Below are 24,838 nucleotides of genomic sequence, written 5' to 3' on the forward strand. Positions count from 1 at the left end.
GCTGGCTACACTGGTTTTATATATCACATAAGTGACCAGTCATCCCATGCAACACTAAAGCAGCTCTACATGCAGAGACATGGAAGGACTGCCCCGAGAGTGACGGGCAGTGAACACAGGTGCCAGACACTATTCTATGCACTTCCATGAATTCTGTTAAGCCTCACAACCACCTTGTGTTACATCTGCTTTTTAAAGATGAGGAAACTGAACACCAGAGATGTTCTGCAACCTGCCAAGATCATGCAGCTAGGAAATGGCTAGCCCCAGAGCCTGCACTCTTACTCACTATGCCACACTGCTAAAATAGGGGGGTCATATGATTTTTTATTTAAAAAAAAAAGAGCAAGTAGGATGGGGAGGGATTTATACCTCTATATGCTTTTATATGCATAGACTGTCTGAAAGGAGACATAAAAACTCGTTGAGTGCGCCCTGGGGAGAAGTAGGGTGAGGGACTACAGTGGGAGCAAAATTTTTTTTACTGCATACTCTTTTGTTCAAACTCATACATATGCCCTACTGAAAAACATTATGTAATATGCATATGGTTACTGAATTGTAAGGCTGGAATGGACCCAATCATTCTATGGGTGGAGGTAAATTGAGGCACAGAGAGGGAACAGACTTGCCTGAAGGCACCCAAGTGGAGAGTGGGAGCCCTAGTGTACAGCCAGGGCTCTGGACACCCAGCCCCTGGTGCAGTTTGTTGCCTTCTCCAACCATTTCCACTATAGCTGACTCAGCTGTCACAACTGAGATTTTCAAAGCCTCCAAATTATGTGGGGAAAATTATGATTTGGAATTCAAGTGTTGACACCTGAAAAATACCAACTCTCACTACAAGTGCTTTAGCATGTTACTAACGCTTTCTCTGCATGTCCCTGGAAAGGTTATTTTCAGAACATTCCACTTAAACCTAGAGATGCAGGGTTTTCTGCTGTTTCTGGGAGCTGACACCACAATTTACATTAAACAAATGTTTTGAAAATTAGCTGTTCACGGTTCCAATTTCAGCTTCCCCCAGGGTTTAATGTTAGCCAAACACTGGTACAGTAAGCAGACAATGTGTTTTATTGTGTGGAAGAAAAACAGACCACCATAACAGACTTCCTGCTTTTGTAATCAAGGGAAAAGTTGAGTGGTCGAGTGATTATTGGCATATGGTTATTAGAAACACTAAGTTCCAAATATAGCTACTAGGAGCTAAAGACACCCCCGCTCCAAATATTTCAAGTCCAAAAAGTAAGATGAATTCCTAGTGTTTAGTAAATTGGAAAGTTCAGAAAGTCATACAACAAAAACTACTAGAGAAAGACTAGAGTAACGGGAACAAGATTCAGCCCAGGTTTGCCAGCAGATACTGGCATCTGAGAGACCCACTCAAATATCAACAGTGAACGCATGAAGGAGGGCGATGGCTCAGGACACAGCCAGGGCAAAGGCTAAGCTGAGGACATGGTCCTGCCCCTGCTGGTCCTCAGCACCAAGGGCCCTGCTCTGTGGGCAGCCAGGTCTCTGGGGCTCATAATCAAAAGATAGATTCAATATCTTCATTGCCTTTTTAACATTTAAAAAGGGTTGCACAAGCACTTTCCTCCTGCCTTCCCTTCCCTGCCCTCCTCCCAACTGCAAATGTTGAAAGGGAAAAAGAAACTGTCCAATCTGCTAATTCTATAGTTAGCAGGAATGAGCAGTGGAGCATTCTGTGAAATCCCTGCCTGGCCTCAAGCCTCTTCCAGGACTTGTGAGCTAGGTGGAATGCAAGTGTCTGGAAATAACTTACAGGACACTCAATATTGGATTTCTCTCTCAAAGAGCTGGGAGTGATTCTGGGCCTAAGGGTGGGTGGCAATTTGGCAAGAGGAATTTAGATTTTGTGCATGCAAAGAAATACAGACTCTTCCACCTCAACTAAAGAAAGCTCCACAAACAGTGTGGATGTGAGAAGGTTGGGGGGTCACAGAAGATGTCCCTGCATGCGGGTGAAAGCCAATCTGCCTGAGGCACAGGCAGGCTCAAAGGAGAGGACATGCTGACAGGACAGCTCTGTCTACCTGGTCACAGCTCCTTGAGCCTGTCCTGGGAAGGTGTCCTCACTGTCTCACTCAGGTAAGAGGATTTGGGCTCATGTAGGAAGAAATTCCTGACACTGCATCATTAGATTCCACAGGGCATTTCCAGGAACTTCTTCTTGAGAGTCTTGCAAAATACAGAGGTCACCTTCTGCCAGGGGTAATTTCCTCCTGATCTGGCGGGAGGCCAGAAGGAGGACTCCTTAAGGGGTACCTCAGAGCAGGGCAGCCTCTAGATTCCATTTTCTTAGAGACCAAGCTTTGGTGGCACTGTCCATTGTTTGTTGGCTCTGGAGGCTATGACAACAGCTGACAGGTAGGACTCGGCAAAGGAACACAGAAAATGTATCCCAGTTGCCTTGTAGTCTCCAGCTCCTGCTCAGACAGGTGAGCACAGCAGTCACAGGCCTGGACCTCCGGAGGGTGCTCCTCTACACTGAGGATCATGACCTGGAGTCTGCTGGCCTTCCCCACCCAAGACGACATCAGATGATACTAATGAGAGGGTTTCCAGCACCTAGGACCCAGCCAATCCAAGTTAGGCCCAGGAAGAAGCACCTGAGTAATACGTCCATTTTCCTCCTTGACAGAAACAACCATTCTAGAGTGAACTGTCTGGAGCGCCCTTATGGAAGACATGCAGCCATGGCAACACGAGAGTTCTGCAACTGAGCATCAGGGTATGCAGGCAGCTGGCCACAGGACTAGACAGTGGCTGTCCCCTAGCACAGGGAAGCCCCCTTCCCACAGGTGTGTGCATCTCCCTGAAAGGGCCAGCTTGGGAGTCCTTCCAGCTTGAGGCTATCCCTGAAAGCCCACCATCCATCCACTTTGCCCACAGGGGTTCTGTCCTTCAACTGGGTCCAGACTCTGGGAGGGCCTCCTGACTCTGGCTACTTGTATTGGATTAGCCCTTCTGGAGTGTAATCAGCTCCTACATGTTCCTCCTTTATTCTCTCCCATCAGTGGGATGAGCCCACAGGGGAACGGTGGCGGGGAGGCCTGGTAACCCTGTTTATCTGTACCCCATCCTATTCCACTTCATACATTCCAGCCAAATCACGTACCTTGGATTTCCGGGCCCCTTTCTTGCCTCCTGCTTTTTTAGACACAGGCTTCTTCTGGGATGGAGACTTGGCCTTTTTGGCTGGGGGTGGTGTGATGATGGCTTCCAACTTTCCTTTGGATCCCCGCTTCTTCGCTAGCAACTCAGGGTGGATGTTGGGTAACACCCCCCCACTGGCTATGGTGACTCCTTTTAGCAGCTTTCAGGAAAACCAGAATAGCAGATGGTGAGCCAGATACCCTGCTTCTAACCTTCAAGAAGCCAGCCCTGCCCAGGACAGTCTTTTGCTTTGGGTTGGTGCAGCTCCTTCCTCCATGGCATCCTCCATGAGGATGCTGCCAGGACTCAGGCTCACTGCTCAGGGATCCAGTCCCCAGAGTCCCTCACTCAAATGGAATTTAGATCATCTCTCTCCTTCTGGGAGAGCCAAATACCTTGTTTTATCCTGCTTCCCCCAACACTCCCAATAAGGCCTTGGGGAAAAACTGCCATGGGAGGCAGGGAAGCTGCTAATTAATCCTGCAGTCCACACCTTTCATAACCAGCCAACACCAAAGCCACTCAGCTATGTTTCTTGGGCAGTATGACCACCTGCTCAAACATCAGTGGGAGATGGGAGAGCCCCATACCTGATTCAGCTCTTCATCATTGGCCACAGCCAGCAGGATGTGCCGGGGTGTGACCCGTCCCTTCTTGTTGTCTCTCGCTGCATTGCCAGCCAGCTCCAGAATCTCCGCTGTGGGGAGCAGAGATGAGCGTATGGTCATGTTAGAGGACCATGTGTCCCCGCCCCAGTCCCCATGTTCACAGTGCCAGGAATGGGCACAGGCAGCTACTTCAGGAAGCAGCTACCCTGAGGTGAAAAGCTGTGGGCAGAGTCACAGAGGTGCTGAATGGCAAAGCTGAGTATGACCTAGGAAGCCCCAGGTACAATGCCCTTGTTTGGGAGATGAAGGAATTGAAGCTGAGGGAGGAGAAGGGACCAGCCGAAGATCACTCAGTGAGTGAGTGGGAGGGCTGAGATCTGAACCCAGTTCCAGCTCCCATTTCCCAGAAAGGGTGCTTGCAGTCAGCACTGCAGATGTCACCAGGGCCAAACCCAAAGTCTTCAGCGTGGTCCCTGAGAGTATACCATGTCTGCTTATAGGGTTTCAAGGACAGGATGGCTTGCTGTTGAGGAGGCCTGTTAACCAATCTTTGTTGATTACATCAATGCTGAATGCCTGCACATCTGGATGCAAAACTAGAAGGATGTGACTGGATTCTTTACAAAGTCAATGTCATAAATACGTTTTTTAAAGGGTGTGTGTGGGGGTGCGGGGAGGTATTGTAGATTCAAAAGGCTAAAAAGACATAACGGCCAAATATAATGTGTCACTCCTTGATGAAATCCTGATTCTTTTAATAAAAGCTAGGAAACTCATTTTGGAGACAACTGAAGAGATCTGAATGTGGACTGGGTATCAGACCCAGGGAGTAATTAATTTTCTTAAGTGTGATAATGGTATTGCCATTCTGTAGGGAGCACCCTTAGGAGATACATGCTGATGTATTTAGGGTGAAGCATCTTGATGCCTACAACTTGCCCTCCATCCTGAAAAAGCTCTAAGGAATAAAGCAAATATGGCAAAATGTTAAGAGTTGTTAAATCCAGGTATATGATTATAAGAACATTCTCATAATGTTTATAAGACAGAATTTCAAGGAAATTCTGTCATTTGCAACAACATGGATAAACCTGGAGGACATTATGCTAAGTGAAATAAGCCAGGTACAGATGGAAAATATAGCATGAATTCATTTCTATGTGTAATCAGGGACTGGGGGTGGGGTCGGGGTGAATGCTGGTCAAAGGACATAAAGTTTCAGTTAGAAGTTTTAATGATCTATTGTGCAGAATGGTAACTATAGTTAACAATCATGTATATTTAAAAATTGTGAAAATAATAAATTTTAAAAGTTCTTAACACAAGGAAATAAGTATGTAAGGTGATGAAATAAAGAGTATTCTTGACATTCTGTATGTCTGAAGTTTTTCAAAATGAAATGTATGAGAGAAAAGAAAAACTAGAAGGGCTATGAGCATAACCCATAGTTAGTACTAAGTTAGAGTTGATTTACCTGCCACCTGGGCACAGTCTCACATGACAAGACAGGTTTTCCACAGCACCAAAGATGGTGGGAATTAGGAAGTACCCTTTGGCAAGACCTGGTTTTCTCCTTGGCATTACAGTTCTCTTGGTAACCTGTCAACCTCATCACTGTCTCCTTGTTTTCTTAGTGAGGCATACGGATAGACCCAGAATGGATCTTATATTCTCCACTTCTGCAATTCTGCCCATACTGGGATGTCATTCTAGGCTACCCTTCTGGGCCACCCTTCTGGGCCCAACTCAAGTCTGACCTCCTTCCAGTACTAAAGAATTTCTAATATTTAGTTATGTTGTAAACACTATATTTCTCCAGCAACATCAGCACTCAAGAATCATTATGAAATAACTAGGAACAAAATTCTAGCTGCACGAAAATCATGTGTTAAAAATTTACAGTATGACACAGGGCATACATTTTTAAGAGGTACTAACAGCTCAACCCAATGCAAAAAATCTGCTGTATGTGTGTAAAGCTAAAAAACTGCTTGGCTACTCAAGGAAACTCTCGTATTAGCTTTGGGGGTGGGGGCGGGAGGAGATCAGACACACTTGAAACAGCAGGTTTCCCCCTAAATCCAAGGCAGGAATTCCTTTGCTCGGTAATCACCACACTGATGACACACAACTCTGTGCTTGGCAGGAAGGACCCAACACACCATGAGGCCCCTGTCTTCTCAGTGTTCCCAGGCCTGCAGGGATACACATGCCAGTGATACAGAGAGTGATAAAGAATGCCACAGGGTCCCTTACCTGGGCTTTATACGTGTGAGAGCCACAAAACCAAGACAGGGTGGAAGGCAAGATAGCCAGTGCTTACATGGAATCTTGTGGAGGGGCTCACATTTCCCACTTTCACCCATCAGTCTCCACAAAGCTACTCCTTTCCCTGTACCAGTGTCAGCACAGTTTAGTTTACCAGTGGAGCAGGGAGATGGCCACCCAGCAGTTTCACTGAAGCTACCTTATCATTGATCGTGGTACTGTCTCAATGCCCAGCAGTGATGGGTCCATCTTGGCCAGGCCAAAAAGGTGCCTGTGATGCCTATGTGACCTTGGGCCCTGGATACCGTGAATGCAGAAGCGCCTGCCTGGCCAGCCCAGCTTGCCCTTCATTCTCCTATGTTCATAGACGGGAGAGCACATCCGCAATGCCACTGTCCTGCCCACGGCCCAAGAGGACACCAAACCAAGAGTCTAAGCCCAACAAGAACACAGAGCCTGGGAGCAATGGAACAGGAGGGAGAGTCAGCCATGATGGGCCCTGGGCAGAATCCTTGCAGCAGGAAGGCCTGAGAGGCACATCGAGCACCACGGAGCTGTAGCCCACTTTGCTGGCTTCCCCTCCCTTCCTCAACCTTCCCCTTTTGGAGGCCACAGAGAAGTTTTGGGCCATCGGTATCTGCAGAGCCAGAATATACAGGAGGCAGCTGATGGATTACAATCTTTTGACCATAATGTGCTAAGAATGCTTTACCTGCCCCTCATTAACAGAAAGGGAGGGAGAAGGAGAATGCCCACAGTGGTGACCTGTTTTGCTAAGTCCTAAGTCCAACCCTTTGGCAAGAAAATCATTTGAAGGTAGTTTCTCAGGAAAGTGGAGGTGGCCTGTTTCCTCTTCCTGCCCAAAACGTTAGAGGAAGGCCCTTCCTGAGAGAAGGCCCAGTGGCCATTGGGGGTAGGGGAGGAGGGGAAGGATGTGGTCTTTATTTTCTGCAGTGCTGCCTTCACTTTTTTTTGTGCAGGAAAAATAAGGATGATGGATAAAAAGACCTGGAAAAGTGTGGTTGGGCCCCTGACTTGGGTGAGGGCAGGCAGTATATAAAGAAGAAAAGAAAGCAATGGAGTAGCCCAGAAGTAAGCACAAGGGCTGAGAAACCTGAAGCTGGATTCTCCAGGAGCTAGAGGACATTCTTCCTGGCTTTGCAAGCTTTACCCCCTTACGCTCTTACTTTGTGACTGAAAGTTCAGCAGACTCAGTTTCTCCACTAGGGAAACTTGAAGGACTGTGCTCATGTTTTGCTATTCAACTGGGAATCAGGGATGCCACACTGGACCAACCTGTAAGTGACAGTGAGTAGCAAGGTGGATGAGGAGGGGCAGGAAGGAGCATCTCAGCTCCTTGGAAAGAACGGGGCAGGGAAGTCATTCTGCTGCTTTTTACCAAGGAGCCCCCAAATCCAAGACTCTTCCTTTTTGCAAAACCCCAGCTCATCTTTGATCTGCGCAAGCCAAAATTACTGCCTCCCCATACTCTTACCGTCATAGAGTGGGCCCTCAGCCCTGTGGGTAGGGAGGAGGGAGCTGGGTCAAGGAGGGATAACAAAGAAGGGCATAGATCCACCCTCCAGCTAGTTGAGCAAGAGCTTTATCTTCTGTTTACGCTTGCATTTTTTTCAGATGGATAGTTACCATAGTAACCCCATCGTTAAGGGACACACAGGACAGAGCACCTCAGAAACACACCTTTTATGAGAAGTATGTTCAGTGCCCCACCTCTCTCCTGAGCTGCAGCAGCAGAGGGCTGGGGCATTTCACCATGGCCAGGGAAGACAGAGGGTGCCCGACTTAACAAAAGCAGTAACCTAGAGCACACACTCATCCCTTGCCAACCATCAGTAATACCCACCCTCTCATCCTTAGTCCAGGTTTAGAAAAAGCCATCGTAAAGGGCTTTCCTAGCTAAGAAAGGGTTGTCTGCTGCAGAGAGTAGAGGTGCAAAATGCCAGCAACTCAATAAGATGGAACAGTTCCCATCTGCTCTCCAGGGCATGTTCCTATTGGAGGGAGTAGGAGGGGGAGAGAGGGTGACTGACTGCTGAGGAATTGGGGCAGGGCACACGTCACCAAAGAAGATGTCCTGATGTAGTTTTCTTCCCTGTAAGTGATCCTCTGCTTTGCAATAATATGGAGGGCAAAGTAATGGAGGCCCCAGGCTCAGGGCTGTACAGCAATTCCTGCCTGCCCCCCATGCACACTGGGATGGCCCTCACATCCCCACCAGCAAGGAGGGCTTTCTCCTAGGCTAGAACAGAGCCAACTTCAGCCTCTGCCTCAATCTGAATGGAGCCTATGCCTTCCTACAAGGGGGAGGGTGGATTCTTTCACTCAATTCATTTCATAAAATGGAAGGTTTTGTGTGTCTCTAAATGTTTTGTCTGTGGCCGGTCTAAAAGAAAAGGGATTCTGAGAAAGATAACCAGGAAAACACCAGATCTATGGACACAAATCCTTTTCTCCAGAGTTTCCAGTGCTCAGCCCTTGGATCCTCCCTTGAAGGGAATTTTCAGGAGCCGCAGCCTGGAGGCTGTAACCAAAATAAATGGAATCCATAAGAAACCACAGGAGGAAACTGGAAAAAGAACAATCAGAAAAAACAGAACCCCATACCAGGTTCTCCACCCCATCAAGCCAAGTCTTCTCAGTCGGTGACAGTCTGTTTCCAATGACCAATACTAGACTGATTTGGGGCCCAAGGCGCTTAGGGTCTGCTCTGAAGAGGATTGTAAGTGTGGTAAAGTTCCCAATTATAAATGGTGCAAAGGGAACAGGTTGAATGGTGAGCAAACTGGCCAGCTCATTAGCTCTTCTAAGATTTTTGTTTTTCAAAACACATAAGCCTCAGGTTCTCACTCCTGGCCAGGGCTAGTCTCCGGCAACTACTGAGTGGCTGGCACCATCATCTGTAGTGGCCTAGATGATGCGACCATATCCCCTCTCCTCAGAGCTGCAAGCCCTGCAGAGGCACCCTAGGCCAAACGTTCCCCAGCTTCATTGAACATGACTGTTTTAAGGCCGCTTGACAAAATTCCCACATCCTTGGGTAACAGCATGGTTTGGCAGCCTTTTTTACTACAGACCAGCCGTCTGAACATGAATACCTTTGACAGGTCTACTTTCCAAGTTCAGCCAGAGACAAAAGGCTTAGGGTCCTTTTTCTTTTTTCCAAATGTCTTGAACGAAAACATATCTGTTGTATTGAAGCATTTTGTCTATCTTCCTTCAGCAAGATGAAGTCATGGTTTGCAGAATTAGACTCCTAACAGCTAACAGGTGATGTGTTGAGGCTGCGCCAAACTCTAAACACAGCCCTTGCAATAAGAGTCAGGGGCTTTAACAGAGCCGTTTGAAGCTCTGTAAAACAGAGCTCATCTAACAAAAGAAATACTGAAAATAACAACCAGAAATCAAAGAAAAGCAAATGTTCACATAATCCCAAGGAGAAAACATGTTTGCTACAAAGCCAACAACATGACAAGCAATCTGTTTATTGTATTTCTTTCGATTCATCATCCTTCCATCAGCAGCCCTTTGAGTTCAGATCTGTTTTACACCATTCCAGAAGGCCTTAACCCAATCAACCCCAATCGGAAGGTGATTGCTAAGAGCTTCCTGCATTCTGACCACACCACAACCTCCTCCAATTCCCTTGGTGGCTCCAAGTGTTTGCAGCCACATCCCAGAATCCACTGCCCCCATCCCACCTTTTCAGGAGGTGAGTGGCAGGGTCTGAAGCCTGCCGAGCCATCAGCTCGGAGCTCTGGGCCACAGCAAAGCTCTCCATCTGCTTGTCCCAGGGGCCTCAAAAGAACCAGAATTCCACAGAGAAAATAAAACCTATAGCAGTGATTGAAAGTAGTATTCCAAAGATGGTTCCGAGTCTGACACAAACTCATCTACTGTTGTTAAGCCCATTGCAGACTCCTCCGAAAAGTCCAGGAGCCAGGGGTCTCAGAGACAGCATTTGGTCCCGTCTTCTGCATTCGCACAAAGTCTCCCAATAAGATGGAAATGCAGCTTAATTTGGGAACCTGTAAAGTAAGCTCCACTGGCTGGAACTTTCAGCCCTATTTCAAAGTTTACATTATACATAATAACAAAAGGGAGCTATGATTCTTAGCAAACATTACCTTAATCTAACCCACCAACCCAACTCAGTGCCCGAATATCTTCCTTGTCAGGAAAGTTTTCCTCTGCCTTCCTCACCTCTAGTGCTGTTTCAGCCACCCACTCTGTCTGCAGTGGAGGGCAGCAACCATGAATGGCACTGTGGTGAGAGCCCGGGGTCTGCTGACAGACTGTCGGGGTTTGGATCCCTGCTCCTGCAATTATCTGTAAGACGTGGCCAAGTGCATCTAAACCTGTTTCCTATTCTATACAGGAGGAGTGATAGCTGAGGTTACCTCTAGGCTTATGAGATTAATGAGTTACCAAGTAAAATGGTTAGTACACTCAGTAAATTCAAGCTACTACTGTTGAGGCTACAACTGCACTATTTAAAAAAGTGCGACAAGCTTGATTACAAGGAGAAAACTGTACTTCCTTTGCCTCGATTTCCTCTATCTAGAACTGGATGATTTGGACGGGTGGATTTGTGCCAAAAGGAGGAAAAAAGCAACAGAAAACCTGGTGTTTCCTCTGCCAATAGTTTACTCTTTGCTGTTATGCTTAACAGTTAACATATGTTTGAAAAATGCACTTGAACTTGATTAACCTCGGTGCTGCCAGACAGACCTGCCTTGATGGAACACAGCACCAGGGCGCCCCCACAGGCATCTCTACCTTGGGAAGAGATATGGGGCTTTTGTCTGACCCCAGCAGGGTGTGTAAAGCCAGGGGCTCAGGCAGTAGAAGTCAAGGCCCTGGGAAGGAGAAGGCGCCTGCGGAGGCCCTGAGAAACCTGTTCTACTCCAAGGCCTGGCTGGCAGCTGGGCAGGACTCTCTGCCCCACCAATCACTTGCTGTCAAGGACTCTCAAATAAGTTACAAGGAAATGGTTAATATGTATGTTTGTTTTGATAGGGAAAACCACAGCCATTTGTTCTTAATTCATCTCAGGAAGGGGTGAACAATCAGCAATGTCTGCTGAAATGAAATGATTTGCAGAGTATAATGTAAAGAGGAAACTCATTTAAGGAGCCCTGTCATGGTACCATTTCCCAGATGGACTCAAAGGGAAAGAGCAAGGAGCAGAACAGTGAGCTTCGTGGGCTGCGCTGTGTTGGGGGAGGCGGCGACGTCTGTGATCAGGCTACACATGTTCATCAAGACGGGGAGCAGCTTTGCCCACTGGGAGCAGAATCAGGGACTTGTTCAGAGGGAGACGTTTTGTTCTATTCCCTTTTGTGCTGTTTGAATTTATGTTCTGTATATTTTCCTTTCAAAATGAAAATAATTAAAACGCTGGATAGATGAGAAGCTACAGGCACTTTTGCTACCCACTGCCCCAGCTGGCCTTTGGTACCACAGGTCACAAGCACCCTTACCCTCAGACACTCTGCCCCAGCCTGCTTAATCCTGCTTCTCCCAAAAAAAGGTTCTGAGCATGTGAAGACTCTTTTTTCATGGCTGTTTTTAGAGCAGTGTGAGTGTGTCACAGAAAGGGAGGCCCCTGAGAGGGGACTATAGCTCCTGGGGTCTTTACCAGCCTGGCCTCTGTGCTGCCTGCCTGTGTGGATTCCCGACACTGAGGGCCACTTGTCTAAGGATTTGCCTGAGCTCCAACACCTAGGATTCCACCTCCTCTTCGCTAAGGGGACAATAAAGGACACTGGCCAAAAAGCTTTCCATCTCCAGTCCTCCTCAGCACCACTGAGTGACACAAGCTCCCCACACCTGACTGGGCACTGCCCTCTCCGAGGCCTGCTGTGGCTCCTCAGGGCAGCTCTCTGCCCAGTACGTCACTTGCTCTGCCACTGCTACGGCAGCAGTTCCAACATGCACCAGACCGCCCCTTCCCTGCAGGCCAGCACCTGTCACTCCAGGGGACTTCGCCCCTCACACCCACCTCCTGTCTGCGTGCTCTAGACTTTCCTCATCCCTGTCCAGGGTTGCCTGTCCTTCAAGGCCTATCTTGCAGGAACCCTGTCCTCCCTGTCCATACCAGGCCACAGGAATGTCTCTGGCAATCACCCATGACTGTTGCAGAGTCTGTCCCCTCAGGCTGTGTCTTCATCAAGCCAGCCGTGGGGACCAGGCATTTACCAGTCTTCCTGAGGTGTCCGCTAGCTGCTTCAAGGCAAAGGAAATGCAAAGTGAATGAAGTGCTCTGGGGTCCAATTCCTTTGACTGCTAAGGTTTCTGTGCTGTGTGACTTTGGAGAAGTTACTTAAACTCTGAGCCTCAATTTGCTCCTAAGAAAGAGAGGTGGATTGAGGATTCAATGAGTTACCAAATATAAAGCATTTAATCAGTGCCTAGCACACAGTAACTGTTCAACATACTGCAGATTTTTGGAACTTAACTGTTCCACCTTTACGTAGAACTCAGAGCACTTCCCCCCATGTCCATGAAACTAGTATTACAAGCCACAGTTAGAATATGACTAGAGACTGCCAGGGCCTGGGGTGGGAGTAAAAGAGCAAGAAAAACAATGCTACTCAAGTTAAGTCAAGTACCCTCATTTTCTGAATGAACAGCAGATATTGACTTTTAGCAGTCAACACTCAGATTTATAGAGGCAACATAAATATGAACCAAAGACTACCTCAGTTACCAGTTACCACAAGGAGAATCAATCAGGATATTGATGGCAAGGGAAACCAACACATCAGCCATTTCCAGAGGCCTTGGGTTTGTTTTCACGATTCCCACAGCTCTGCAGGGAACGCGCCTTCTATAAAAACCCAGAGTGTCCCCTGTAGGCAGATGGGGTGATGTCAACCCCACGAGAGGATATCTCAGCATCAGGCGCCACTATGGGCCTCTAAAGAGCCCAGCACTGGGTGCCAGGGAACACACACGTTCAGGTCACTAAATGGAAGATGCACTTGCCTAAAAAGGAAGCAGGTGGGGTGGGAAGAGGAGGAAGAAAGGGAGGGAAGCCAGGGTCAAAGCGGTAGGCTGAGAGAAGCAGCCCGGCAAATCCAAGGAGGGTTTATGTCATCTTCTTGGCAACCAGACCTGGAAGGGGTTGGTGGGAAGAGACAGAGGGAGGCTAACTATGATTAATACCCTTTGGGTTTGTCTTCTTGCTAGAGTTTATTTATAGCTCTGAGGAGTGGCTCTTTGCTTTCAGGGGATTTTACTCTGGGTTGACTTGACTAGACATAGAAGCCTTCAGGCGAGAGAAAACAAGCAAAAACACTGTAAATATGTTCTATCGGTTGCTGATATTTTAACAGGAAGACAGTGGGAGAGAAGATATTTGCAGAATTCTTACCTACTTCCTTCTCCTTTCAGTGAGAAAGTGTTAATAGTTCTTTTAGAAGCCCGTCCTGATGGTCATCCATGGAAGACGCCTGGGATGCTGGGTCCCACTCCTGGGACACTGCTATCTCTAATCAGCTGGGCAGCTCCTGACTTCCTCTGCTTTTCAAGGTATTGCCGAGACCTCCTCCATGGCTTTTTTGGGCAGACATGAGGATCAGCCCTTGCTACATTTCTAACTCCCTCCTGTTTGCCAGCAACAGCTGACCTGCTGCGTACCTCCCCTCACACAGGTGTGGCCCACTCTGCCCCCGTGTTAATCCTAATCATGCTTCATTTAAAAATACAGGAGTCTAGTTTAATTCTCATCCTCATCAATTTCCTGGTAGCATCTGACATTACCAACACTCCCTCCCCGTGAAACTCATCATTCCTCTAACTAGTCTTCTTAGCTTTCAATAAAAAACTATTTACCATGTAGCTGCAGAGTATCTCGCCTTGTCCTGGGAGCTGTCTACAAAGGTGAGGGAGGGGTGGGGAAGGCCTGGGGTCACTAATGTGGCTCTGATGTGAGGCACGTCACAGGCACCCTATAAATCTGTGGAAATCAACCATGATTCTTTTGACCCCAGCACCCAGCTTGGGACTTTGCACCTAACTCTTTCACAAATCAGTCATTCCAAATAAATTACTGAACAAGTGAACTAAGCACTGCAGTGGTCAGTGGTGATTAAGGATGGCAGTGAAGGGAGGTTCTCCAAGGCCCAGGCCTGGTTTCATGTTTTAGAACACACACCTGGGTTCCGTAGCAGGCAGCATGAACTATAAAGCTATCAACCCAGGGAACACAGCCCCAGGCTGCCCAAGGGGCATCCCAAGGAACGCAGCCCCAGGCTGGCCCAAGATCCAGGCAGGCCTCAACTCACAGACCCATGTCAGCCTTGAGTTAGCTGAGGGGGTCTAGGGGTGTTGAGGGATTAAGGGCAGATCAAAGATCTCATATTCTCCCAAGATCTTGGCCCAAATATAAATAAGACAGCCTCTGCATACTACATGTGCCCATTATCCTTTTCATTTCCTGTATTTTTGCATTTTATTTTCTAGATTTATTTTTAAATAAAAAGGAAAAAGATCATCTTTTAAGAGACATGTAACATATGTAAGAACTAGTAACATGGATTATCTCCTGGGAAGATAATTGGATATGCAAAAGAGCCGGAAGGGCAATGCATGTCTCACTGTATATCCTTTGATAGCGTGTGAATTTTACCATTGGTGTTATTACTTATTAGAGAAAATAAGTTCAACAAAAGTAAAAAGACAAAGACCTAACGGATATGGGAAATAAGTATATAACAAGACAGATAAATAAAGCAGAAAATAAACATCCAGAAATAGCCCTAATTATATCTAGAAATTTCATGTCTGATAAAGGTGGCATCTCAGATTACCAGGAAAAAGATGAAATATTGAATTGTGTTTGGATAACTGGATAACCATGTGAAGTAAAATTAACTTGATCCCTATCTCCCACCATACAACATGGTAAATTCCAAATAAGTCAAAGTATAAATGTGAAAAACCATAAAAACACTGAGCAAAAGCATGAAGAAAAGTCTTTACAGCTTTGGAAGGAGGCAAGCTTTCCTAACAATGATTCAAAATCCAGCAGAAATAGATGCAAAGATTCCATATATTAGAATTATTTAAATAATGAATATAAAATAATCATGTGAAATATATTTAAGTAAAACTTAAAATGAAGAGAAAAAAGATGATAAAGAATGGCCAATCATTAGCCAAGCACAGTGGCATGCACCTATGGTCTCAGCTACTCAGGAGGCTGAGGTGGGAGGCTCACTTGAGCCCAGAAGACGGAGGCTGCAGTGAGCCATGTTCATGCCACTGCACTCCAGCCTGGGCAACAGAGTGAGATCCTATTTCAAAAAAAAAAAAGTCAAGTAGATTCAAAAAAGAATGAAATAGGACTTCTATAAATGAAAATATCATGACTGAAATTTAAAATTCAGTGACTCAATCTGTTTAATATAGCAGATCAGATACGGCTGGAGAAAGAGTTAGTAAAAATGAAGATAGTTCTAGAAGACAGATGAAAAGTAATTATCCAGAAAGTAGTCCAGAAAGACATGAATTAAAAACATGACTGAGATTAACAGATACAGAAGACAGAGTAAAATACTAACATAGGTTTAATTTGTGTTCCGTAAGAAGTGACTAGTATAGAGAAACTGTTTGAAGAAATGATGGCTGAAAACTTTATAGATGCGACAGACATGTTCAAAAACAGAAGTGGAGGACACTTATCACCAAAAGACCCTCACTAAATACAATTCTAAAGGATGTACTTCAATAAGAAGTAAATAGATCCCAAATGGAAGGTCTAGATGAAAAGAAGGCACACTTAATTTTGTTCACACCTTTTTTGTTGCCTGATTCCAGAAACAGGTTTTGTCGTGCTGTGTGCTTGTCCGTTGGCCCAAGCAAAAGCAGAGCCCTTCATATGGAACTTGTCTACCCATCTGTAGACCCTGATGGTAGAAATAACAGTTGCATTTTGCCCTTCAAAGTGATATCATGAGACAGCAGTGAGATTCCTTTGACTTTTGAAGATTTCCAGGCAACATGGCTTATCTTCGAGATAGCAATGAGATTTTCAACAAATGGTGCTAGAACAACTAGACTAGACATCCACATGCAAAAAGCCAAGTCTAGACACAAGCTTTACATGCTTTACAAAAATTAACTCAAATTGGATCATAGACCTAAATGTAGAAGGCAAACCCATAAAAATCCTAGAAGATAACATAGGAGAAAATCTAGGTGACTCTGGGTTTGGCAGTAACTTCCTGGACACAACACCAAGGGTACAATCTATACCATAAATAATTACTAAGCTGGTCTTTATGAAAATCAAGTATTTCTACTCTGTAAAGGACATTGTTAGGGGAATGAGAAGACAAGCCATAGAGTGGAAGAAAATATTTGTATGAAGAAGCAGTAAGGTCTTTCCCCTCTCAGATCCAAGTATTATAGTCTGACTGCTGGCCTTGGGAGAGCAGGGGAAAATGGGCCCATTGCTTCACAAAGTAGGCTCAGATCATGTTTACACTCTCCTCAACAACTTCGTGGACTCTTTAGAAGGACCATGAAGAACCAGATAAAAACTGTTTATGAGCTCTACAGCTGGATTCACATGCCCTGGGAGAAGCATGTTATCAAGCTATGCTGCACTTTCACATCTTGGGTAAGACAGAGAAGGTGGAATTCCACCTCCTGGTGGCTTCCAGGCTCTAGCCTCAAACCCTGAGGCCTGACCCACTTGGATCGGTTAACTTGCTGGCCATATAATACCACATCATCAGGGAAATGTCAAAGACACATAGTATTGAACTGATTCTTTTTCAAATGCTCATTGAATGTTTATCCACCATGGAATCATCTATTCCCAGGGGAGACTGAAGGAGGATTGGCAACTTAGATTATGTGGTGAACACCTCCTAAAGTACTTCACAATTTGCTTTGTAAGAGTATGCACTGTGATGTTTCTGTGACTGGCCGTCAATGAAGGTCATCAATAGCATATGTTAATAAAAACAAATAATTAGACTAAAGGCTGTCCTTTACACATACACAAAAGACATTAAATGTCAGCTGCTGTATCTGGGTAGTGGGATTATAAATGAGTTTAGTTTCTTAATTTTCAAATTACTCACATAACCAGAAAAGGGAACATGCACTTAAATATACCCTGCACACTGAGTACCCACTGGAGTTTCAATTTCAGTGTTTTTTCTCTAGTTGTAACCCCTTGACTCCTTAAAATTCTTAATCTTTCCTTTCCTGTGTGGTGTGGTGTGTGGTGTGTGTGTGTGTTTTAATTTTAGGAAAACAGGGTGAGGGAAGGGCTTTGCAGAACACAGCAAATGCTGTAACATAAGACCCAGTGCAGCATGAGTGTCCAAGAAGGTACTAGCAAGCATTAGCTGGGTTCTGGCCTGAAGTGTCAGTTAGTCTAAGGGAGGTGCACTCATGCAAACAAGCAAGGATGTGGGAGCTCCTAGAACCTTGGAGCATCATAGAGCCAAGCCTGACTGTCCTCTTCTTCCTGCTCTGCTTTTAGCTGTCTGAGTCCGGGACACATTTGAGTGTCCCGGATAGGAAGGTGGTAAAGAGGTTTGGGACTTATTTTCAAGGTAAGTGACAGAGCCAACTGCAGGCTCTGCCTACCTCAATCTTCCAAGCTTGTAGGATTGCTTCCCACATCAGAAATGCCAAGTGAGATGGATGTTGGCCGAAATGAGTATCAGTGTAACAGGATGTGCTGCTGACAGGAACAGGCTCTCTCTACCCACCTCTAGGAGATGGATGCAGGGATGGGTTGTGGCCCTATGACTACCACCGAGGGGATATGCAACATCTGATCTGAGTTAGAGACTGGAAGTCAAACAAGCTGAAACTTGGGATGAGGACCATCACTTTGTTAGCCAAAACCAGATGGCAAAGTATATTTCTAACAACATCCCTTTTCCTTGGGGTTTTATTTCATGATGTAGTCAAGTCCAATGGCTGGGCCTCATCCAGTCTGTAAAATGGCTAAAGATCACTCATGTGTCCCTGCTTCTTCCCCAGGTCAGGAGCTGGCTCCATAAACTGCACAAGGATTGGCCAAGTACCCACAGGTAGCTTCAAATTGGGGCATCTGCTATCGGAGGATGCTGGGTGCCTGCTGGAGGAGTGTGAAGGCTCTGGTCATTGACAAAAGACAGAAAAAGGAACAAGATTACTGGAGACTCCCTTCCTCTCTTATACTTTAACCCTAAAGTTAATAGTTAACATCTGGGCACTTACAATGTCCAGGCATGAAATAAGGACATCACATGCATGCTCTCACATCAGCCTCATAAGAACCTGATGAGACAGCTACTGTGATCCTCATTTTACAGAGTATAAAACCATAGCATGGAGATGTGAGTGACTTGCCTAAGCCACAAGTAAGAAGTGGCAACTCTGGCACCAATGCCCAGACTCTAAACCACACAGCTGTAGAACACAGTGGACCCCAAGTAGTCCCCAGAGCTGGTCACCAAGGAGATGCTAATTCCCTGCTTCAGAAGCACCTAGTCCTAGGTTGGCACTGCAGCTCAGCAGTCCTCTTAGTAATCCCTGGGCATCCAGACCCCTCCCATCTCTCCCACAGGGGCCTTTGGAAGGCAGGGGGCCTGGCCCAGCTACTTCAAATGGGCCTCCATGTGGCACACCCCATCACCATGCCTGCAATTGTTGATGCCACCTGTAAGAGTCTAGGCCATGCAGAGAAGAAAACAATCCCTTCTTAGGGACTTCAGTGACACCTAAACAAGCAGGACAGCTCTGGTAACTGGTTAATAAACATTCTACAGAAAGCATTTCCTGACACCCACTTGCGGTCCTGTTTCCCCCTTTGCAGCATGGGTTGTCCTGCATCACCATAGCCTTTCTCTTGTCTATACCTGTTTCTGGGCAGGAAGCCCTTTGGGGATGGGGATGGGTTGGTCTGTAGCTGTGTAAGGGACATTACAGCTCTCAGCAAGGAGAGCTTGAGTAAGTGGGACTTCCCTCAGATGTCTGCCTAGTGTTGGAACACCACGTCGGGGTCACATCCTTGACCAGACCCTAAGCTGCGTGAAGGCTGGTACTCCAGTTTCTCCCTCTCTCTGTAGCTTCCCCATGTTCTGGAAGGAGCTGGCCTGCACCCAGCAGGCACATCAAGATAGATAAGTGGTTGGCAGAGTCCCTCTCCCAGTTCTTGAGGGGCTGGCTGGCACCTCTCCAGGGCTCAGCTGATTTCTCCTCCTCAGAGAAGCCTTCCCCGGCCAGCTCATCTCCAAGCTCCCAAGCAGCCTGGTCCCTCATTTGGCCTACTTTCACTCCTTGCAACACTTTCAGTCTCTAAACTGTCTAGGTTGGCTGGCTGTCTCTTTTTCAGACAAGAGTGTGAGCTCCATGAAGCAGAGGCCACTCTGCCCTGATCACTCCTGCACTCTCACACAGAGCCTAGCACGATGCCTGGCAGACAACATGTGGAGTGAATGAGAAAAAGGCCTTTAGGGAAACAAAAGTGAAGAGGAGAACAGAAAGAGGGCCTGGACACACTTCCTTCTCACTCAAGGGCCAAAAAACAAAGTTCTAAGTGGGTGGATACCCAGAAGGTCTAACATCCATGTGCTCCCACATCCCCACCCAATAGGCTAAGGGCTGGCCACCTTCTGAGGACAGTCAGTGTGGGTGTGTGGCACTGTTCTGAGGGGTGGAACAGAGCAGCATCCTCAGTAGACATGGCCCCAGAGTCTGGCTCCTCTCCCATCACAAAACAGGACATAAGTGACCACAGCAGTGACTGGGCACAGCTCTGACTGCTCAGGACATCCTCCTGAGGTCAGTTGGGCCTGGCTCCATGTTGGGGGCAGGTATGATCATGCCAATGACTCAGTGCCACATGCAGGCAGAGGAAATGCCTCAGATTCAGCCAACTGGAATCTGAGGAAGGTCTTCATAAAATTTAAAAATACATATTATTATTTAATATACAAGACCTGATGTGGCTGATGCCAGAGTAAGGATCTGCTCTGAGCTACTTTTCCAGTGATAGTGATGGGCTGTCCTGGCCAGTCCCATGCCCTGCTGTGACCTCTCCTATACACCCACAATAGCTGGGGATAGGGAGGATGGATGTGTGAGACACTGAGTCAAGGTCTCTAGCCCCCATGAGAATGGACCGCTGACATCCACCTCAGGAGCACTGGGCTCAGATTCAGAACCAGCTATGCCCAGACCAGAAAAACAGATTTCTGTGCAGCACAGGTAGTAGTTGCCTGAGATATGACAAAGCAATGATACTCCCTTCTCATGCCCTTCAAAAAAGAAGAGAAAGCTAGATGGAAGAAATGACACTGAGGTTGTACTTGACCTAATGATAGTCTCTGTTAACATCCCAGGAATGGGCATCATGGCATTTGGGAGCCAGGGGCTGCCTGGGTTTGTATAGCACATTAGCTCTCCCATTATGCGCACAGCCCCTTTGGCCTTCACAACAGCCTGGAGTTGGAGTAGGGACAGTTGACTCCATTTGAGTTGTAAGGAAATTGGGGTCCAGAAAGGTTAGGTAACTCCCTCTAGGTCACAGAGCATGTACACTAACTAGGCAAGAACTAAAATGTCTTCTGTTTCCTATCTAGCAACTTCTCCCGGTCTCCCTGGCTGACTGCCAAACATATATATAGCTTTCCTGGGTGTGTCACCTAAGTTCTGGGCTTGTTTCCTCATCTACACAGAAGAATCGTGCTTAGTTCACATTACCAGGCCTGCCACCTATAAGAGTCCTTGCTAAGCAGAAAGTCAAAAGTCCCAAAATATGTACAAATACTTAAATCTAACACTATTACTTTTCATGGCCAGATGCTTTCAACAGAACACAAAAACTTTACCTTCCTGATGACTGTGTTTGCTATGGGGGAAACCCTTGGCCTTGTCTTACTGAGAGAGCAGGGAGTGCAGGAAGCAACCCAGCTCTTCCGCTGCCTGGCTGTATCACTTTGGCAGAGGTACCCCATCTTGCGGAGTTGCCCCTTTCTGGCTGTAGCAGAGGTGGCTGCAAGAATCAGAGTACTCTTTCCTGGCACCTACAGACCCACCTGATCGTGTCTCAGGCAATACATAGTAAAAGCACTACGACAGGACAGCAGGATTGGGGTCCCTTCTCAACCCCTTGCAGGCCATATACAACCCCAGACAAATCCTTTATGCTTTGAGGCCTGGCTTTCTCATCACTAAAAATGGGGGTAGTCTCCCTCCCTTCCCAGCTGGCTTTGCACAATTGCTATGAAGCCACAAATAAGACTGTATCTGTGAACAGGACAAAGGACCCCTTGGAGAGAAGGCTGAGTCCCAGACTGGGGCAAGGGAAGTCCAGGGTAAGGCTGGAATATCTTATTGTGTTAGAAGAGCAAGAAAATGTACAGAAATTGATGGAGACATGGCAAAAGGATATCAGAACCAGCCTGAAGATCAAATTTGAGGTAATGTGAGCATTAAAGTAAGGAAATGAATATAACTTACTAAATTTCTAAAAATCTGTAAACCAACATTGATATTCAAAAAAAAGAGGAAGGGCACAGGGAAAGGTTTTATTACAAAAGAATGCCAACTAAGAAATGCAGAAATAAAAGAAATTTTTAAAATCACTATTTTATAACCACCAAGAAATGAAAAAACAACCCACTGTTTTATAACCACCACTGTAATAAAAAATTCAGGTAAAATCATCAAGGGTTGCTGAAGCCACTGGGTGAAATACCGTGGTACAGGATGTGCAGAAATCCAACAGATACCACCTTAACTGAATAAGCAAGCAGAACATCTCCAGTGACGGGACAAACCAAGTCAGGTGCCTCCCAACGTGATGCACAGAGAAGGATGCAGCATCTCTGATGCCATTCTCCTAAGAAAATGCTCATCCTGAATCTAATCCTAAAACCAACCCAGATTGGAGGACATTCTGCCAAACAACTAGCCTGGACTCTTCAAAAGTATCAATGTCATGAAAGATTTTTTAAAAGCTGGTGAACTGTTCAAAATTAAATAAGACTAACAAGCTGGCAGTCAAATGCAATATATAATTCTGAAATGGATCCTGGACCAGGAAAGAAAACCAAACAAAATTATAAAGTACATTATTGGGACAACTGAGGAAATTTCAAAATGGACTACGTAACAGCCAAAAATAAATACAGAAATATCCACATATATACTTGCATGCACACACACAGTGAGGGGAGATAAGGCAGATGAGGCAAGACGTTAACAACTAGATCTAGGTGAAAATGTTTCTTGTACTCTTCTTGTAACTTTTCTGTAGGTTTGAGCTGTTTCAAAATAAAAGAAATAAATGTGGTCTTTTGAGAACTATGAGAACTTCTGTATCTGAGCCAGTGGTGTCTGGGTTGACTGAGGTACACTCACCTGTCAGGTATTCCAGGACAGCGGCCATGTACACGGGTGCCCCCACTCCAATCCTGTACTTGGGGTGGCCTTTCTTGATGTACCGCAGCATCCGCCCCACAGGAAAGATGACTCCTGCTTTGGCAGACCGGGAAGTCTTGGTGGACTTCTTCTTCCCACCGCGGCTCGACATGGCGGTGGCCCTGGAGGCGGATCAGTGAGCACACTGTGAAGGCAAGAGGCACACCGGTCAGGGTGGCTGGGGACAGCACATGTCCCCTTTCCAGGTACACTCCGGTCCCCTGGAAGGCACTGGGCCTGCATGCAGATGCCACTGTCTGTAGCTGCGGAGCCCTCTGAGTCCAGGTGATGCACTCTGCTGGAGCAGTTTGATCCCTGAAAAGAAAGGCTTGGCTTTGCACAATTTATACCATGACATCGATTTTATTGGCCACTTCCATTTAAATGTTACACTGACAATGACTGCTCTTAAGTGCCTTGCCATTATGCCACACGATGAAAATGAAAATGGGATTTCTTGGCCACATTCTATACACTTGTTTAATAATTGCATTTTCATACACTTGAGACTGGGGCTGATAAATTTACTGAAGGCTTCATAAAAGAAAAAATAGCTATGACACCTTTCCCTAAAAAGATGATGTAAAGGCAGATACCTAGATTCTCTGATGAAAGCAGTGTCTCTATCTTATGATTCTTTATCTGTAAGAGGCAAGAACAGCTTACAGGAGTCAGTACAGTGTATAGCCAGGTTGCAGTAAGAGGCCCTCTGAGCACTTCCAGTCCACCGGATGGGCCAATCTTTACAGAAGAGAGAGAGGTGTTTTTCCTTCCTTGTTCCCAATCCCCATCCAGTCACCCAGTCCAAAGGAAAAGCCTCCTCTACACCTCTTGGGGGGTTCTTTCTCTCCACCTCCAGTGATGGGATCCTGGTCATCACTATTTTAATCAAGTGGTCACAAACGTCTCCTGAGAAGGTCTCCCTACCAGAGCCCCCTCTCTAATCCACCCTCTACCCCATGGGTGGGGCAATCTGGGTACACACATATCTGAACATGCCCCGGTCATGGCCTGAAAGCTTTCTGTGGCTGCGACAATTCTCAAGATAGAACCATGACTCTTGGCCTGCCATGTAATGCCCTAGAAATCTAGGCCTGGCACACCTGTTCAGCTTTGCCTTGGGCCACTTGTGGTCTAAACTAGGACACAGGGAGCCACACAGGTTTCCCCCCAAATACCCTTCCACTTCTTTTCTCCCTGCCTGGGCAGTGGCTGTTCCCTTTGGCTGGGACCTCCATTATCTCTTACACTTGCCTCTGTCTTCTGCCAGCCCACAAATGTTGGGATCTGGCTGTTTCATCCTCAGGGCCCCACGTGTTGCACATCACAGCATTGATGTACATGTGCCCATTCTACCATCAGACTGCAGGCGGGTGGAAGGCTGCCCCTAACTGTATTCCTACTGCAGCACTACCCAAGGTCTTGAATGTTTACTCGGAGCATCCTGTTCATTTACGCATTCACTTCAGGGACGATGCTAGGCAGATGTGGTCCCTGTGGAACTGGTGACGGAAAAGTCAATAAATAACCCCCTGGTAATTTAAAAGATTAATGTGACGTATGCTTCAAAGGGAGAGTGCAGGGTGCTGGGACAGTGGATATGAGGGGCCTTGGCCTGTTCTGGGGCCCCCTAAAGTCTTCCCTATGAACATGTTTGCTCACTGAACCAATTGGGCAGGTCTCCCATGTGCTGATAAACTGAGGTCAGGCTCCATGGTGTTTGGGGCCTTCCAGCACCAGCAGTCAATGCAGTGACCACTGGAGGCCACAGGGACAGGAGTTCCTGTCACTCTGATGCTCAACCTATACTAGGGACATTGTCAGGACATGCCATGGTCCACACTTAACACCTCTCTGACCCCAGGTGCATCTCAAATCATCTGCCTAACAGAGATGGCTGTGAGGGCAGCAGACAGAATTCTGGGCTCTCTGGGGCTACTGTGTAGACAGGCCCAAGAGAGGTAAGATGGCAGAGGCCCTGGCTCTGGAGTGATGTTAGAAGAGTAAAGGCCTCTGACATGAGCGCCCCGTCAAGGGGTACCCAGTCTTAACTGCTCACTGAGGGCTAGAGAGACCCAGGGGGGTCTGGGTTTTTCTGAAACAATTAGTTAGATCCCCTCCTTGCTGCGATGAACTCCATTTTAAAACATTCCCTGCAAAAAGGTGCTGTGCTCACTCTGAACAGGAAACGACATGTGTATATGTGTGTGTGACTGTGTTTTCAGGCAAGGCTGTCACTGGGTTTCCTAGCAGTCTTTTGCTTTACTACAAATGTGTTTCACAGACCAACAACCCAATGCCTTTGGACTAAGAGCTTTTAA

The 24,838-nt window shown here is 46.6% G+C and overlaps 1 protein-coding gene and 1 long non-coding RNA gene across 11 annotated transcripts in view; one reads left to right on the forward strand and one right to left on the reverse strand.

Annotated features, from left to right (window-relative positions):
* Nucleotides 1-13,585, forward strand: part of PITX1-AS1 (PITX1 antisense RNA 1) — a 207,675-nt gene extending 194,090 nt beyond the window's left edge. Inside the window, exon 5 of the long non-coding RNA XR_010587617.2 lies at nucleotides 13,473-13,585. This is a non-coding gene — a long non-coding RNA (PITX1 antisense RNA 1). The remainder of the gene's footprint in view (nucleotides 1-13,472) is intronic.
* The window catches only part of MACROH2A1 (macroH2A.1 histone), a 65,106-nt gene that overhangs the window by 32,340 nt on the left and 7,928 nt on the right, over nucleotides 1-24,838 (reverse strand). For all 10 annotated transcript variants that reach the window (XR_012414087.1, XR_012414085.1, XR_012414086.1 and 7 more), the window contains exons 2-4: nucleotides 22,458-22,662; nucleotides 3,771-3,877; nucleotides 3,143-3,340 (exon numbers count right to left, since the gene is read on the reverse strand). Coding sequence is in view for 6 of the 10 variants with exons in the window: in XM_045394246.2 (XP_045250181.1) it covers nucleotides 3,143-3,340; nucleotides 3,771-3,877; nucleotides 22,458-22,629 (477 nt within the window). In the remaining 4 variants the exon portion in view is untranslated. The remainder of the gene's footprint in view (nucleotides 1-3,142; nucleotides 3,341-3,770; nucleotides 3,878-22,457; nucleotides 22,663-24,838) is intronic.

The sequence above is a fragment of the Macaca fascicularis genome, chromosome 6 (assembly GCF_037993035.2).
Source record: "Macaca fascicularis isolate 582-1 chromosome 6, T2T-MFA8v1.1".
NCBI lineage: Eukaryota > Metazoa > Chordata > Mammalia > Primates > Cercopithecidae > Macaca > Macaca fascicularis.